The following is a 14,279-nucleotide window of genomic DNA, read 5'->3' as shown; positions in this document are numbered from 1 at the left end:
CAACAGTATGATTAGTGATAGCAGCGACGTCGAGGAGTTGATGGTCCTATCTACAGAAATTGAGGGTAGTGTTTTGATCGAGGAGTAGTATTTTATACATATCACCCAAGATTCAGATCATAGAACTTGACGAGGTACTGGTCAAGTTTATACATGGAAGAGTGAGGGGAAGGTAGTGGATGGTTTTGAGCAAATGTGATAGCCTACACAACGTAGACTTAGAGCGAAGCTTATTGTATTTATAATCATTATATTATGTAGAATCTTACGACCAATAGTCATATGATGATACTTGATCATACTTCTTCGAATAGTGGTATGATGATCGATCTTATGATACGAAGTAGCATATCAGTGGCAAAAGCAGAAGTTTTGACATTATTCTCAATGCTCTACACCAATACATGCTTTAATTGTAATTTCCTCAAGAGCTGTCTTGTACACATATGATTCATGACGATCAGACTACGACTATCACTATATTAATGCACCAATGACATATAGTGTATCATTATATTATATTGTCGGATCAATCTTAGAATTTGGTTCGACAAACATGTCATATTGATATAAAGATACATATGATCGACGGCTTCGATTCATCGCCAATGGAGTCTCGTCATTCTTTTTTGTGATATAATAAGATATATCCTTATTACTTAATTCATTTGAATTATAAAAGTTAAATTATTTAAAAATTAATAATTTAAATAATTTAATATTAATAGAGGGACGATCCAAAATGTACCATAAAGCTACTTCTTAATATACTAAAAAGATATATATCATTATTCTTTCTTAATTTAGATATTTGTACTAAAATTATACTAAATTTATATTTATTTTTAACTTTAAAGTTTTAATCTAATATTTTATTTTTAAATATTTTTAAAATTAATTTTGATTATTTTAAGTATATCTTAGGTACACCTCGATATGTATCGTACCCGAACTTTGCTATGAAGCATCATATATTCAATTATACATCAAGTGACCACAAGTTATCAGCAGAGAAATAGTATTAAGAATGCAGATGATGAAAAACTCCAAATAGCCTCTTGGAAGCAAGAACTATATCTTTATGACATCATGTGTCCAAAATGTGAGCCTCCTTCAATCGGTCATAGCAGAGGTAACTAAAGGGCAGATTTCTTGCAAAAACAAGTGTATGGCTTGTATCTATGTTTTCGACTGTGCAAAATCTTGTTATTGTTTTTTCCAAATTGATATATATTGATACTTGCTTCTCCACCTTTTCTCCACTAATAGAGTGAAGCGAAGAGTCCATTCATTGTGAGCATGACATGCTGTATTTAGTAGTGGTAATAAGGGTGGATTGGTGGCCATACGAACATGGGACGATTTTACTTGATTCTTCATTCTTGGTAAGCATTTCTGAAGCAAATATATTTTTCTCTCGTGTAGTGCCAAAGATGCAATCTATGCTCCAACATTTCACATGTAGTTCACTAGGGACATATTATAAATAAACCAAGGTTGCACTCGAAAAATGACATAAGAACTCGACATCAACTTAACCATGAGATGTCCTATTGAGTCCTTAGTGATGTCCTCCCAAATTCTTACATCTATTGCATTTGAGGACTCCGAAGGAGATGATAATTTCATACTAGTTGTGTACGTACCTATAGACGATCACCTCCCTTGCGATTCTATTTAACATGAGGACCATACATTGCTTAGTCAACCGCACTTGCAAGGATAGGAATCCCATTGCAAGAGATGGTCGCCCTTCGCTTAGGCGACCAGGCTAGTTGTTCAGCACCTTTATGATTCTAACAAGACAGGTAACTTCCTTCCATGTCCATATGTTATTCTTTGGTTAGTTCGGTTTGAAGGCCTTGAGGTTACAATAATGATATCGAATGAAAGAGACAAAAGAGAAAGTTTACCCAGGAAAATGCTGCCAGAATGAAGTTTGTCACGCTGTAAACAATACTTCCTTGCTGCATGAGAAATTGGTTTCTTGGTGATTCGAAGATCTTGATGCTAAGTAATGTTAGAAGAAGATATATGTCAACATGGCTCCATCCTTCACCAACATTTTCTCTTCAGAAAAAATAAAACAACTTTACACCAATCCAGGAGATTAAATGCTTTTATAATTCTTCACCAAGCAAAATAAAACTGAAAGTTAATCAATTGTAACTCTTAAATAAGTATACAGTGAACTTTCACAAATTACATCTAGAACAGCCATCAAGATTTAGGAGAAAATTTCACCACAGGTATCAGAAGCCAAACTTTTTAGACCAAGAACATGAACAGAGCAATCAGTAAAACATTTGTGGAGTAGCAAAACAGGTTGTTGCCAAATGCTGCCTCCAGAATAACTTAATGCACAAAGGTAGGCCAATACCTACAAAGTATGATCTCATCACCAAGGACTGTCATCTGACGACTGAGGGTCAGTGAAGGCCATTGCTGATGGTTTTGCAGGTTGGTTTCTCCCTTGAGGAAAATTCCAGAATGAATCAGAATTCTCGTAGAGTATGTAAAACACCAACAGGGAAGCCATGAAGAAGCCCAAGAGTAGCAAGTAGATCTGCCACTCTGAGAGAATAAAATGGAGACAAGACAAACCAAAAGGTCATGTACTGCTTGCTATAGAGACGTTAGACAGAAATTAAAACATGCAATAGAATGATATACCCTTCCATTCTGCTGGTACATTGAGTTTTGTGACCACCACCCCCCATTGATTTGAAGTAGAAAGAACAACCCTGCATGCACCGCAGACAGGATTCAAATTATTAAGACAATCATCTTCAAAGACACATCACATGTGATAAAGCACTTTATGAGAGAAAAAACCACCACTAACTGAATCTCCACATTGTTATTATTTTTTTAATATATATTTTAAATTAATCCATAACCATCAAAGCAGAGAGTGTATCACACTCATTACAAAAATTAATAGGGAAATCACTATTAATTTTTCTGAAGTAATTTTTCTGAAATACAAGAGTTGAGAAGATGGTTGGGGATAACATTGATAACAGAATTAACAAGGACAATTTTGCCAGCTTGGGAGATGTAACCCTTTTGCCAACCCTAAATTCTAATGAGGATTTCGTCGACCAGCTCACATTGAAATATTTTTGGTAGTCGACCAAATGAAATGTACTCCCCAAGGTATTTGAGAAGTCAACTCCCCTCCTTGAATCCTAGGGTGCTACATATAAGGTGCTTAATGGTAAACAGGCACGATTTAGGGAAAAGGATCTTCGACTTGACTTTGTTAACCTTTAGATTAGAAAAAGAGGAGAAGTGATCAAGAGATTTGAGAAGATTTTAACAGGATTTCTTGTTTCTTGTTTCCCCTGATAGAAATGAGTACATCATTAGCAAACATGAGGTGAGAGACAGAAAGCTACTAATAAATGCAATATGGTAATTTCAAGATTGAGCAGATTTGTCTTTAGAAAACTTGACATTATGCAAATTGCACAAATATTTCTAAGAAGTGGTTGTTCTTTAATACTAAGTTAGGATTATCTTGATTTCCAAAGCATCCATACTTCTTTCTGCTCTGGATTCCAAGGTACTTAATAATGAAGCAACAGATACCAATTTAAAATATTTTGCCTAGCTTGCTTTATACATGTTCACATAAGCACTATACCTTTCTTTAGGGCAAAATTCCAGCAACTTAATGCGTGTGCCAAGATGAAGCTTCTTGCTCCATTGAGAGATTGTCATTGTCTTCACTTCAACTACACACATATCACCATCTTCACAGCCACTAGATTTTAAGAAAGGATCACAAACAATATCATTAAGAGTTGCATATCCAAAATGAATGATATGTTATATCTATGATAGCAAAATCTTCATCATATCATATGTAAAAGGCACAATAGGTCCACTCCTAATAAAAGGACTAGAACTAGGAAATGGATCCTAGGAAATAAGAGACAATGCAGGTGGAGGCAAGTTAAAAACAAATTAGAATGTCCAACTATTTGGGCTTGGCTAATGGATCTTTTTCTACCATCAAGCTACATACTAGGTAATATCTAGAGTTAAATCAAAAGCACTCAAATCTCCTTTCATTGTTTCTATCAAAGTCTTCTTAAGTCTCTTCCTCTATCTTTCCTCACACCATTAATACTAGTTGATATATTTTTTTACCACAGTATCCATAGGTCTCCTTTGAATATCTTCATAATCTTACTTGAATTTTTCTTATTTTATCCTCTATTAGGGCTGTATTTGATTGTTCACAAACGAAAATATTTACTATTAACTCTGTTCTTGTTAATGTGGACTTTACTCGTGTTCTGATCATATGGGCTTCAATTATGTTCTAACATTCGGTCTCGTCAATATGGACTTTACCCTTGTTCTTGTTAGACAAGCAACAAACAAAGATGAAAGAGTAAGCTCAAAGAGATGGGAGTGGTTCTCTGAGAAGAGAACCCAACAATTAGATAAGTAAAGATATTCACCTCTTTGCTTCTGAAAAAAGATATTAACTTTGGAGTTTGATCTTTTCATAGCAATCTTATGTCCAAGAAGACAAATATGTCAAATCTGATATTGGGATAAAAGGATCTACTTGTACATATTCATCTAAGGCTATAGCAAATATTAGGGGCCACTCTACTATATACAAAAAGGGAATTGATCTCCAAAGGAAGCCTCTATCTGATGGGAATGTCTTAGTTGCTGAATGAGGAGCTTGTTACCAGAAGTAACAGAAATCTCACTCTCTGCTACCAAAGTGGCAAGACTAGGTAAAGAAATCAATCCTGCAGCAAGACAAAAAGGGTGACAGATCTCAAATCATATACCAAAACAGAAGATGCATTTGTTACTGCATTAGTTAGTATGAAATGGATCACGATAGGCCCAGTCACGCAACTTATCTAAGGAATTCTCATGCCTCCCGCCCTAGCCTGTCGGCTAAACAGTGAAATTAGTACTCCTCTCGCTTCCAATTCTTCTCCACCACCTCCTCACCTCCTCCTCTTCTACCTCCCACGCCCCACCCCTCTTTGTTGTACCAAGGTATGTATCAACATGTCATATGTTAGTATGTCGGTATGGTAATCATGGGCTGGTATGAGTTCCATACAAGCTTGATATTTATTAACAATGTTAGAATAAGCAGTTACAGGTGACTGTACATAAACAAAGTATTTGACTAGAAGCAGCAACCTATTCCACATAAATAGTAACTATTGTTAATCATATAGTATTCGAGTAGTATTCAAGAATACCAAGATATATCAAGAACTCATAATAAATGCAGACTGTTACTGTTTCATTAATCATTGTTAATGCTTAATACAAAGACATGAAACAACAAAGTTGGTATTATATGCATCTCATTTATAATTAAAAGTTTAAAATTCAAGAAAATCAAAGTTTTCCAAAGACCCAAGATCATAAAAAAATCAAATCATTTCAGTAATTACAAAAATTAGATACTTCGAGGAAGTACCCAATATGTACCTGAGAAGTATACTATTAACTATTATATCCAACATGACAACTGAAAAGAGTCTAAAATACATCAGGTACTGCAAAAAAAAAAAGGTAAATCCAACTGAAAAGGATCATGATAGGCTTTAAAAAATTTTTGCATGGTTGTCAATTCTCTTTATGAATGATCAGTATAAGCAATTCATAAATTGTACTGGGTGGTATAATACTCTCGTTTTTTTACAAACATAAAAATGAAAGTTAGATTAAAGAGCAAAAATTCCGTACTTACAGTCCAAGGTACTTTCCATCCAAGCTAATTGAAAGCACAGAAACAGGCTTTCCTTGTAGCCTCTTGTACCCAATTCTGTTCCATGTACTGATGTCCCAAACAGCAGTTACCACTTTACGACCTGCTTTGAGTTAAATTCATGAATATTCAGAAGAAATATACTAATTAGAAGAACTTTCTTCAAGTTGATAGTGTAGTACCTTTTTGGACAGTGCAAAACAAGAAAGGTTTGGTTCCATCTCTAGAAAAACGACAACACTCTATCTTCTCATCCTTCAGTCAGTCAGGGGTACAAAAGGCATATTGCATTAAAAAATAAGCATTTCCTATGAAGAATTTATGAAGCTGAAGCAAAAACTTACTGCAGTGCGAGTCAAAGAGACTAGTGGAACACCATCATTTATCTTCCATATTCTTGCAGAACCATCGGTAAATGTTGATACTAAGAATTCTGAGTCCAAGCTGATGGATAAATTTTATAGGAATATTAGTATTATGCATGTTTCATCTCAATCATGAAATATAAAGATCAATTTCCTATGCAGCATTTGAGAGGTGATAATTATATACGGAAAATAGAAACTTCCTTAAACTCATGATAAAACAATCACCTGTGGACATAACTTGTAATCAGATTTGTGCACCCCAATGAAATGATATGTTTGACTTTTTTTTCTTTGAAGTTCCAAAATTTATATAATTGTTTGTAACTATTATCTAAATAGTGCTCCTTCAAAAAGTAAAAATGTTTCTCCAGATTTACATCGAGATCTACCATATTATTTACTTTTAACACTTCCAATGGTCATCTAGGGGAAATTAGTTTAATATGAAGCCAATTTAATTGATGTTTCAACTGATACATAGCAGTCGTTTTAAACCTGATTTTTGGATCAGTCTTATCTATGTACCTCTTCAAAAGTTTTTGGAAGTTAAAAAATATCTCATTATAGTATTAGTGACCAAACTTGTCTCATCAAACTGTTCCAGAGTTCTAAAACTCCAATCGCACAGTTGTTGTGTAACTATCCTTAGTAGACCATACAGGTCTAGAGCACTTGTCAGCCCAAAAGATGTTCTTAAATTTTGAACTGTCGAATAAATCTGCAAACAATTAGACATAATTGTTTCCGAATCATGTTTATAAAACAAAAAGACAGTAAACATGGACTCGAGAAATATCTCAATATTTTATGCAGGATCGTTTCAACAACCAAATGAAATGTATTTAAAAAAAGCAGATATTAGGAGTATCCACCAGATGTGCCTTACCTGATATCCATATCCCGAAAAGATTTATGAGCTTTTGGTTCATCTAAGAGAATGTTCAGGGTTGGCCAATGAAATATTCTGAGGTGTCCATCCTAAAACAACAAAATTTTGTCAAGGACCAATGAGTTCAGTAATGTTACATTGCAACCTTGATTGTTTATTATGATTATATAGATGTATACAGTATCTATGTTTGTATATATATGTGGCACGTGTATACATATAATAGGTATTGAATGTAGAAACAATGTGTCTAAATGTGCTTGTGAGGCCATAGTTCATATATTTTGAAAAGTTTAATAGAAAATCCCTGTTTTCAAATGGAAAAAAAGAATCAAAGTATTTGCAACCTTGATAACAGAAACATTGAAGCAAATTTTGGTTTCCAATGCACTAAACCAATCATCCTTTTTAGACCCATAAATAGAATAAACAGTATACAAGGAAAGAAAATACATACTTCTCCACCGACAGCAAATTTTAGACCATCTGTACTAAATGACAAACATTTCTGCGGACCAATGGAGTGAAGAGGTTCCAGATCTTTAGACAGAAGCTTTATACCCAAATCTTGACTAACAAACTCATATAATCTGCATAAAGAAGAGGATTGTAACGTAAAAACTATACCAAATGCTAAAGTACAACAAAAGATACAAAAAGTAAATTGTATCATTTTAGAGAATTGAAGGATATGCTCGATCATTTTGACAGAGAGTAAGCACAGAATAAAAGTAATCATGAAAAATTTGGATGCAAGATTGAAGATATCTCCAATACCAGCATTTCAATAATTCATTGACATCTAGATAGTTGGAGAAATTTTTTGGAGAATATTTCAGCCAAGGACCTCACAGCTAAACAGAATCAAAGGATGTCACGACATTAGAACCACCAGTAACATTTCAAGGCACCTTAGTGACAGCAAGCAAAGTTAGAGTGATATCTAAGATGACCATACTGATAACTGAATTGTTATGCAGTAGAATAAATTCTAGTATTAAACATAAGCATAAAAAAAGTTTGTTATAGATCAGTGATTTAAAAAATTAGGTGTCAAGGTCTCAAAATGCCCGAGGTGCTAGGCACACGTCCAAGCGAAGCGAGGCACTCTGAAATATTAAAATATAAAAAATATATAATATAATTGATAAATATGATTATATAAATAAAAATACAACATTAAATTAAAAGGATCAAAAGTATTGAGTCGTATTATCCATCTTCTAAGAACAAAAATATCAAAAGACTCAAAACAGTAAAGTTTTACACCGAATTCAATTATGATCATAATCAACCTACTCATTCTCAAATATATCATCTTTCTTTTCCTCTCATCCATCTTCACCAAAATAGGTTTCCTCTTCTTTAACAATGACAAGAGATGAATTTGAGACTTTTGCATTTATTTTTGTCTTCGTCATCTATTTTGTATATGTCTGTAATTCTCCAACACCTGAGACTCTTGTCACATCTCCTTATATCAAATTGTTATCTTCAAATACAAGCCCATCTTTGACATTTTGCAAGTTTGCTTTCCTCCACCAATCATTCATTTGAATCATCAATGTCTTGTAATGAAATTGGATCAATATTATTTTGCAAATCATAACGAGCCTTCGATGCTTAATTATACTTTATATAAACTAGATCATTTAATCGTTGATACTCTAACAGATTTTTTCTCTTTATATGAATCTGTCATGTCATATAATTTAAATATATATTAATATATCTATTTCAAAAAGAATAGATTAATTAAAACAGAAATATTCTATGATCATTACATGCTCAAAGACACTCAAGTTTCGCTCACAACCTGCAGCATTACAAGTCAAACTAAGAATTTTGATAGTCAATTACTATATGCTTGGGGTGAAATTTCAAAATAAACTCCACCATTCAATTGTAAAATTTACTTTATTATTAATAATAAAGTATTATACATGAAATTAATTATATAAATTTATAAATACCTAAGGATATAGTTGTCTTAGATCGAACTGTCATTGAAATTTCAAATAGATCATTGACATTCTTATAAAAAGATAATTCACGTATGAACTTATTTTGCACCTAAAGACTAACAACCAATTTTGCAATGCACTTATATAACTCATTTACAACTTTTGCATCAAACTCAATTGAGGTATTCTTATAAAAGAATTCTGGGTTTAAATAATATCCTGCTACATGTAATGTATGATAAAATTGATAATTCCATCTTTTGTTAATTATTGCAAATATTTTATTATACTTTTCTTCATTTCCATCTTAAGACTTTTGAATCGTCTCCTTTACTCCAACCATAACCTTATAAATATATCTCATTGCAGTCTTCTCTTCATTATCTGTCAACCGAAGGACTCAAAAAAGATGATCCATTACTTTTAATATGTAAACTATAATATTCCAAAAGGATGTCATTAAGATGATATCACTAGCCCTCTTGCCTTTTACTTCTTCTGCTCATTTGCCTATCACTCATTTCTTCGAGGTAAATAAGTTTCTCAGGTTATATTTTGACGATACACACTCTATAATGTCAAGAAGGAAATAACAAATCAGGTGACACCATATCTCACCAATTCCTTGTTATCTATGAATTTTCTCATCAAATTCAAAGCCCTAATATGATTATAGAGAAATCCAACGATAAAAATTACCCTTTCTAAAGTCTTCTTAATGTTAAGAATCTTTCTGATATCTTCCAACATTAAATCAATGCAATGTGCCGCACATGGAGTCCAATATAAGTGTTTTTTTTTCTTCAAGTAATTTACCTAAGATAAAGGATAACAAAATTAATAAAATTTAGGAGTCACATAGTTCTTTTATTCAAATTAAAGACATAGAGTAATTAAAAGATTAAAAAATTCAAAAAATAAATCTTACTAGCTAACACATAGTTCTTCCATTATCGATTATAACTTGGATGATATTTTGTTCACTAATTTCTTCCACGAGCTTGCAAAGCAACTCATATATTTTTTTCTTCAGATTTCATAAAAAATGATGCATTTATTGACTTCATAAACATGGTTCCTAAAGAACAGTTAACCATAAAATTAATTATACTCCTATGTCTCATATTGATCCAGGCATCTGATATGATAGAGCAACCATACTTTACCCATGATTTTTTGTGTTCCTTTAATAAGTCATTTGTATAATCCAACTCCTTTTTAAGGAATGAAACTCGCAACTCATAATAACTTAGAGGTTTTAATTCCCTCACCATATCTTCCAATAGCTTCAATCATCTCTTTAAAACTGTCTAAACGATAAGTACTAATAGGAAGGCTAGCCTAATAGAAGAAACGAGCAATGTGTTGAATCGTTCTTCCCCTTATTTTCTTAGTACAAGCATCACTTATATTTGTTTGTCTTAATTTTGCTCCTATTTGCTCTTGTTATTTTTGTGATCATTTATACATATATAAGTTTATCGATTCCTTTTTACCCTTCTTAACAATCATGACTTCTTTTCCTTTTCTATCATATACTTTTTTTCCACTTGGATTGACACTTTTTAAATAATCTTCTTCTTCATCTTAATATGTTTAACATTATCCTCAAATAAATCGCATAAGATTCATTCCTTTGTATCTTTTTTCAATCATATAAGCCAATAATTCTTCTTTTATATTAGGTGGACACTTCTTGTATGTTGATACATTCTTGAAGTTCTCTACTTGATATTACTTTATACAAAAAATACCACCTCTAGTAGTCTTATCATAGAAGATGCAAGAAAATGCATTAGGATCTTTAGGATCATTTAGACAATTGTATTTCCAAACAAGATCCTTTCTTGAATTTTTTGATGAATCTTCTGAATTGCTTTATACACTTGTCATTAATTCTAAAATCTTAATAACAATTCTAAATAAATATAAATTAACAGTGTTAAAATATAAATAAGGACTATCCTATGATAACAGTAGGTAGAGGGGAGAAAAGAGTCACCGACGATGGAAAGTGGGGAAGGAGAGGACGACGGTGATGAAGGAAGTTTCAGACGACGACGACGTCGTCGAAGGAAGCTACGAACGACAACAGTAGTGACGAAGGAAGGTACGAATGACAACAGTGACGACGGAGGAAGCTGCAGACGACATCAGCAACGAAGGAGAAAGCTTCAGACGATAACAACGACAATGACAAAAGCTACGAACGACAACGTCGTGGGCCGAGGAAGCTTCAAATGTATTCATCGATGGCAAAGGAAGCTGCGGTCCTCTCTCTCGACAGTGGAAGGAGTTGCACACGTAAGCAGCAATAGGGAAAGGAACTGCGCACGAAAGCTAAACCTTCATACCCGTTCGTCGACGACAGAGGAAACATCGCTCTTGTCCGTCGGCGAGAGAGGCAGCGATTGTGCTAGGGTTTATGGCTCGAGGTCTCGTGAGGGGGCAGGGGGGTGGGTTTTACTAAAGTATAGTAATATTATGTAGCTTGTTTGGTTCAATCGAACCAACTAGCTAATGTTTAACTGAAACAAACTTGATAATCTGGTTCGATTGCATTATTTCAATCGAGTGCTCGCCCGAGTCACATGGCGCCTGGGTTCAAGCGAGTGCCCAGGCGATGCTTCACCAAAGCGTGCTGCTTGGCGCCTTGCCTCACCCGAGCACCTAGGTGAGCACCTAAGCACCTTTTTAAACCCTTGTTATAAATAAAACTCAACTAAATGATTCTGCATTTTCTAACAATAAATGTTGGCAATTGGTGCAAACCTTAAGAATCAATCCACAAAGCAAAAGTAAAATCCTAAAACTTGCCATCATATATAATAAACTTAACCTATGAGAGAGAAAAACAAGTTCTTATGAGTATCAACACATTGAAGGCTACATGAGATAGAAAGTATGCACTTAGAATTTTTAACCAATGCACTTGCAAGCTTCCTTGGGTATCTTCTTTATTATTGATGAAAAGACCCAAAATTTTCAGTCTTGTCATCTTTGTCCTTAATGATAATTGGCAAAATAGGCCACATGTTTTTTCCTTAAACTTTATTCATAATTCTGCCTTTGTTTCAATTTTACATTTTCTACTATTTTTGGGTATCATTATGTTGTTATTTAGTGTCTTCAGATTTGTCACTTGAATTGGTTTTGGTTTAGACAATCCCTGGGTTTTGAGTTTTGTTAGATTTGTATTTGGGTATAATATAAGTCCAACCTTCATTTATCATTCATTGTCAAACTCTAGGTCTGTTTGGGTTTAATTTAAATTGGACTTAAGACCTATTTGGATTAAGGATAATACATGTACAACTACTTGATGAATCAAGGAGATATCATACATAATACTACAGCATGATGTCATGAACAAATATTTCTGTCATAGAGTCCAAATGTGGGAAGAAACTAGCAGCTGATTTCAGCACTGCCATTGGAAGTTGGATAGAAATCTTATACTTCTTAGTAGACTGTTAGATCCCGTTAGGACTCAACTTCTCATCAATTTACAGCAAAAACAAGAAAGATTCCGCCAGATAGATGATTAGGGGGAATAAATCATATTTAATTTTGTGCTGAATTGACTCTTAATGGCTGAAAATGAGGAGATGTGCCTGCCAACTCAAGTTTCGAGTAAGAAAATCCTCCCAAAGACACAGAATATAGAGCATCAAAACAGATAACTTCCTAGGCAAAAAGAAAATAAAATTTATTAATGGATAAAGGACCTCTATGAGTAAAATCCCAATCATATTGGGAATAGATAATACATGGGCATTCTCTTAAGCTTTTGGGTTGTATCGATACTCCTCACACCATCTGATTCTCCCCATTGACAACGAACGACAAATATATCATGTTTAGTTAGCATTTTTCCTGATTAGTTTTATAGGAGAAAGATCAAACAAACTTATTAGCTGACAGAACGTAATCTTCACTAACCTAAAATACTTGAATTTATTTTCAATTATCTACATTAACAATAAAGAAAATGTACTAACAATTAAATTACCGGAATCTTTTTTACCCCATACTAAAAAAATAATGGAAGGCTCACCTGCAGCCAGTTGCAACGGAGCAGACAAACTCATCGCCGCTCGGGTGCACCGCGAAACCCAGCGGATCGCCATCCTCATCTCTCATCACAATCCTCACCTACAAATCAAGTTTGGCTCTCCATCAACATAATTCACCTGGTAATGGAGGAGGGATGGACGGACAACTCAAGACGGGAAGAAGAGGAAGCAAAGAGAACCAGGGGATCGGGGGAGAGGGAAGCGGTCTTGGGATTAAACTCGAAGATGTCGAGCAAAGGCGGGCAGGAGCGGTTCCTCGCCCTTCCCATGACCACGAGGAGCTGCTTCTCTGACCGCCGGATCCACGACGCGCACGTCACCGGCCCCGCCTCCCCCTCGCCCTCGCCCTCCATTACTTCGTCCGCCTCCTCTTTCGTCGTCTCCTGCTCTCGTTGCGTTGAAGACAGGGCATTTCCTTTTATAGATGTGCTTTGAGATGACCGAGCGATGACAGCAAGGCCGTTTGATGGGAATATTCCGGAAAAGATGCGCGTGATGGGATACAATAACACCTCTTTGACTTCACTAATCGTCATTTCTTTAAAGTCACCCGTTATGATTTGGGTATTAATTCCTTTCAGTTTAGAACTTAGCAAATCTAATCCATGTTAATATTCTTTTTTAATTTTTTGTTTTACTATTGTGTTGATAATAATTTTGAAGATATTATATATTAAACTAGCGATTAATAACTCTACTACTTAATTAGAGTTTTGTTAATGGAAGCGATATATAGACACTAATTAATATTTAACGAATTGAATTAATAAATCATATTTGCTATTCTGTTCAGCTATAATATTGATTTTTATTTCAAAATTCAGGAATCAAATATGTCATTCCAATTTGAAGAGTACATAAACCAAACATGTTAATGGATTTGGTCATGTTTCAATATTTCAGTAAATCTTAGCTTTAGTTTTAATTCCGACAATTAAATGTTATATTACAGGCTCAAATATCAACATTTAGGTTAGACCAGTTGCTGTGTTATATAATTTGCTGTCTGCGCAAATAATTAATTTTAATTAGGAGCGCACGTGGACGGCTCGTGACTGAACTTGCGTGTGCATGTAATCGACCTCCCTCTGTGCGACATCTCCTCTTCTTATACCACCGTCTTTATCCTATTGTACAATTTTTGTTTGTTGGCGGGCCCCTTAGGCGAGTGAACGTTGGGTACATGGCGTATAGGTACGAAGGTTTTTAATCCTTGAA

The 14,279-nt window shown here is 34.2% G+C and overlaps 1 protein-coding gene across 1 annotated transcript; it reads right to left on the bottom strand.

Annotated features, from left to right (window-relative positions):
• Positions 1 to 2,143: 2,143 nt before the first annotated feature.
• Positions 2,144 to 13,462, bottom strand: LOC135582439 (SEC12-like protein 1). Its single transcript, XM_065158318.1, has 10 exons — positions 13,241 to 13,462; positions 13,043 to 13,140; positions 7,479 to 7,611; positions 7,019 to 7,110; positions 6,109 to 6,208; positions 5,947 to 6,019; positions 5,747 to 5,867; positions 3,650 to 3,769; positions 2,674 to 2,744; positions 2,144 to 2,574 (listed from the first exon to the last, which is right to left on the bottom strand). The coding sequence occupies exons 1-10, from the start codon at positions 13,412 to 13,414 to the stop codon at positions 2,399 to 2,401; spliced, it is 1,158 nt and encodes a 385-aa protein (XP_065014390.1). The 5' UTR covers positions 13,415 to 13,462; the 3' UTR covers positions 2,144 to 2,398.
• Positions 13,463 to 14,279: the final 817 nt, after the last annotated feature.

The sequence above is a fragment of the Musa acuminata genome, chromosome BXJ3-7, assembly GCF_036884655.1.
Source record: "Musa acuminata AAA Group cultivar baxijiao chromosome BXJ3-7, Cavendish_Baxijiao_AAA, whole genome shotgun sequence".
Taxonomy (NCBI): Eukaryota; Viridiplantae; Streptophyta; class Magnoliopsida; order Zingiberales; family Musaceae; genus Musa; species Musa acuminata.
The sequence above is the reverse complement of the archived record's forward strand: the minus strand, read 5'-3'. Positions and strand labels throughout refer to the sequence as shown.

Coding starts and splice junctions, on each gene's coding strand:
- LOC135582439 (XM_065158318.1), bottom strand. CDS start 13,414: ATGGAGGGCGAGGGCGAGGGGGAGGCGGGGCCGGTGACGTGCGCGTCG. Junction 13,141..13,240: donor CCCTCTCCCCCGATCCCCTG/GTTCTCTTTGCT, acceptor CTTGATTTGTAG/GTGAGGATTGTGATGAGAGA. Junction 6,020..6,108: donor TCTCTTTGACTCGCACTGCA/GTAAGTTTTTGC, acceptor GACTGACTGAAG/GATGAGAAGATAGAGTGTTG.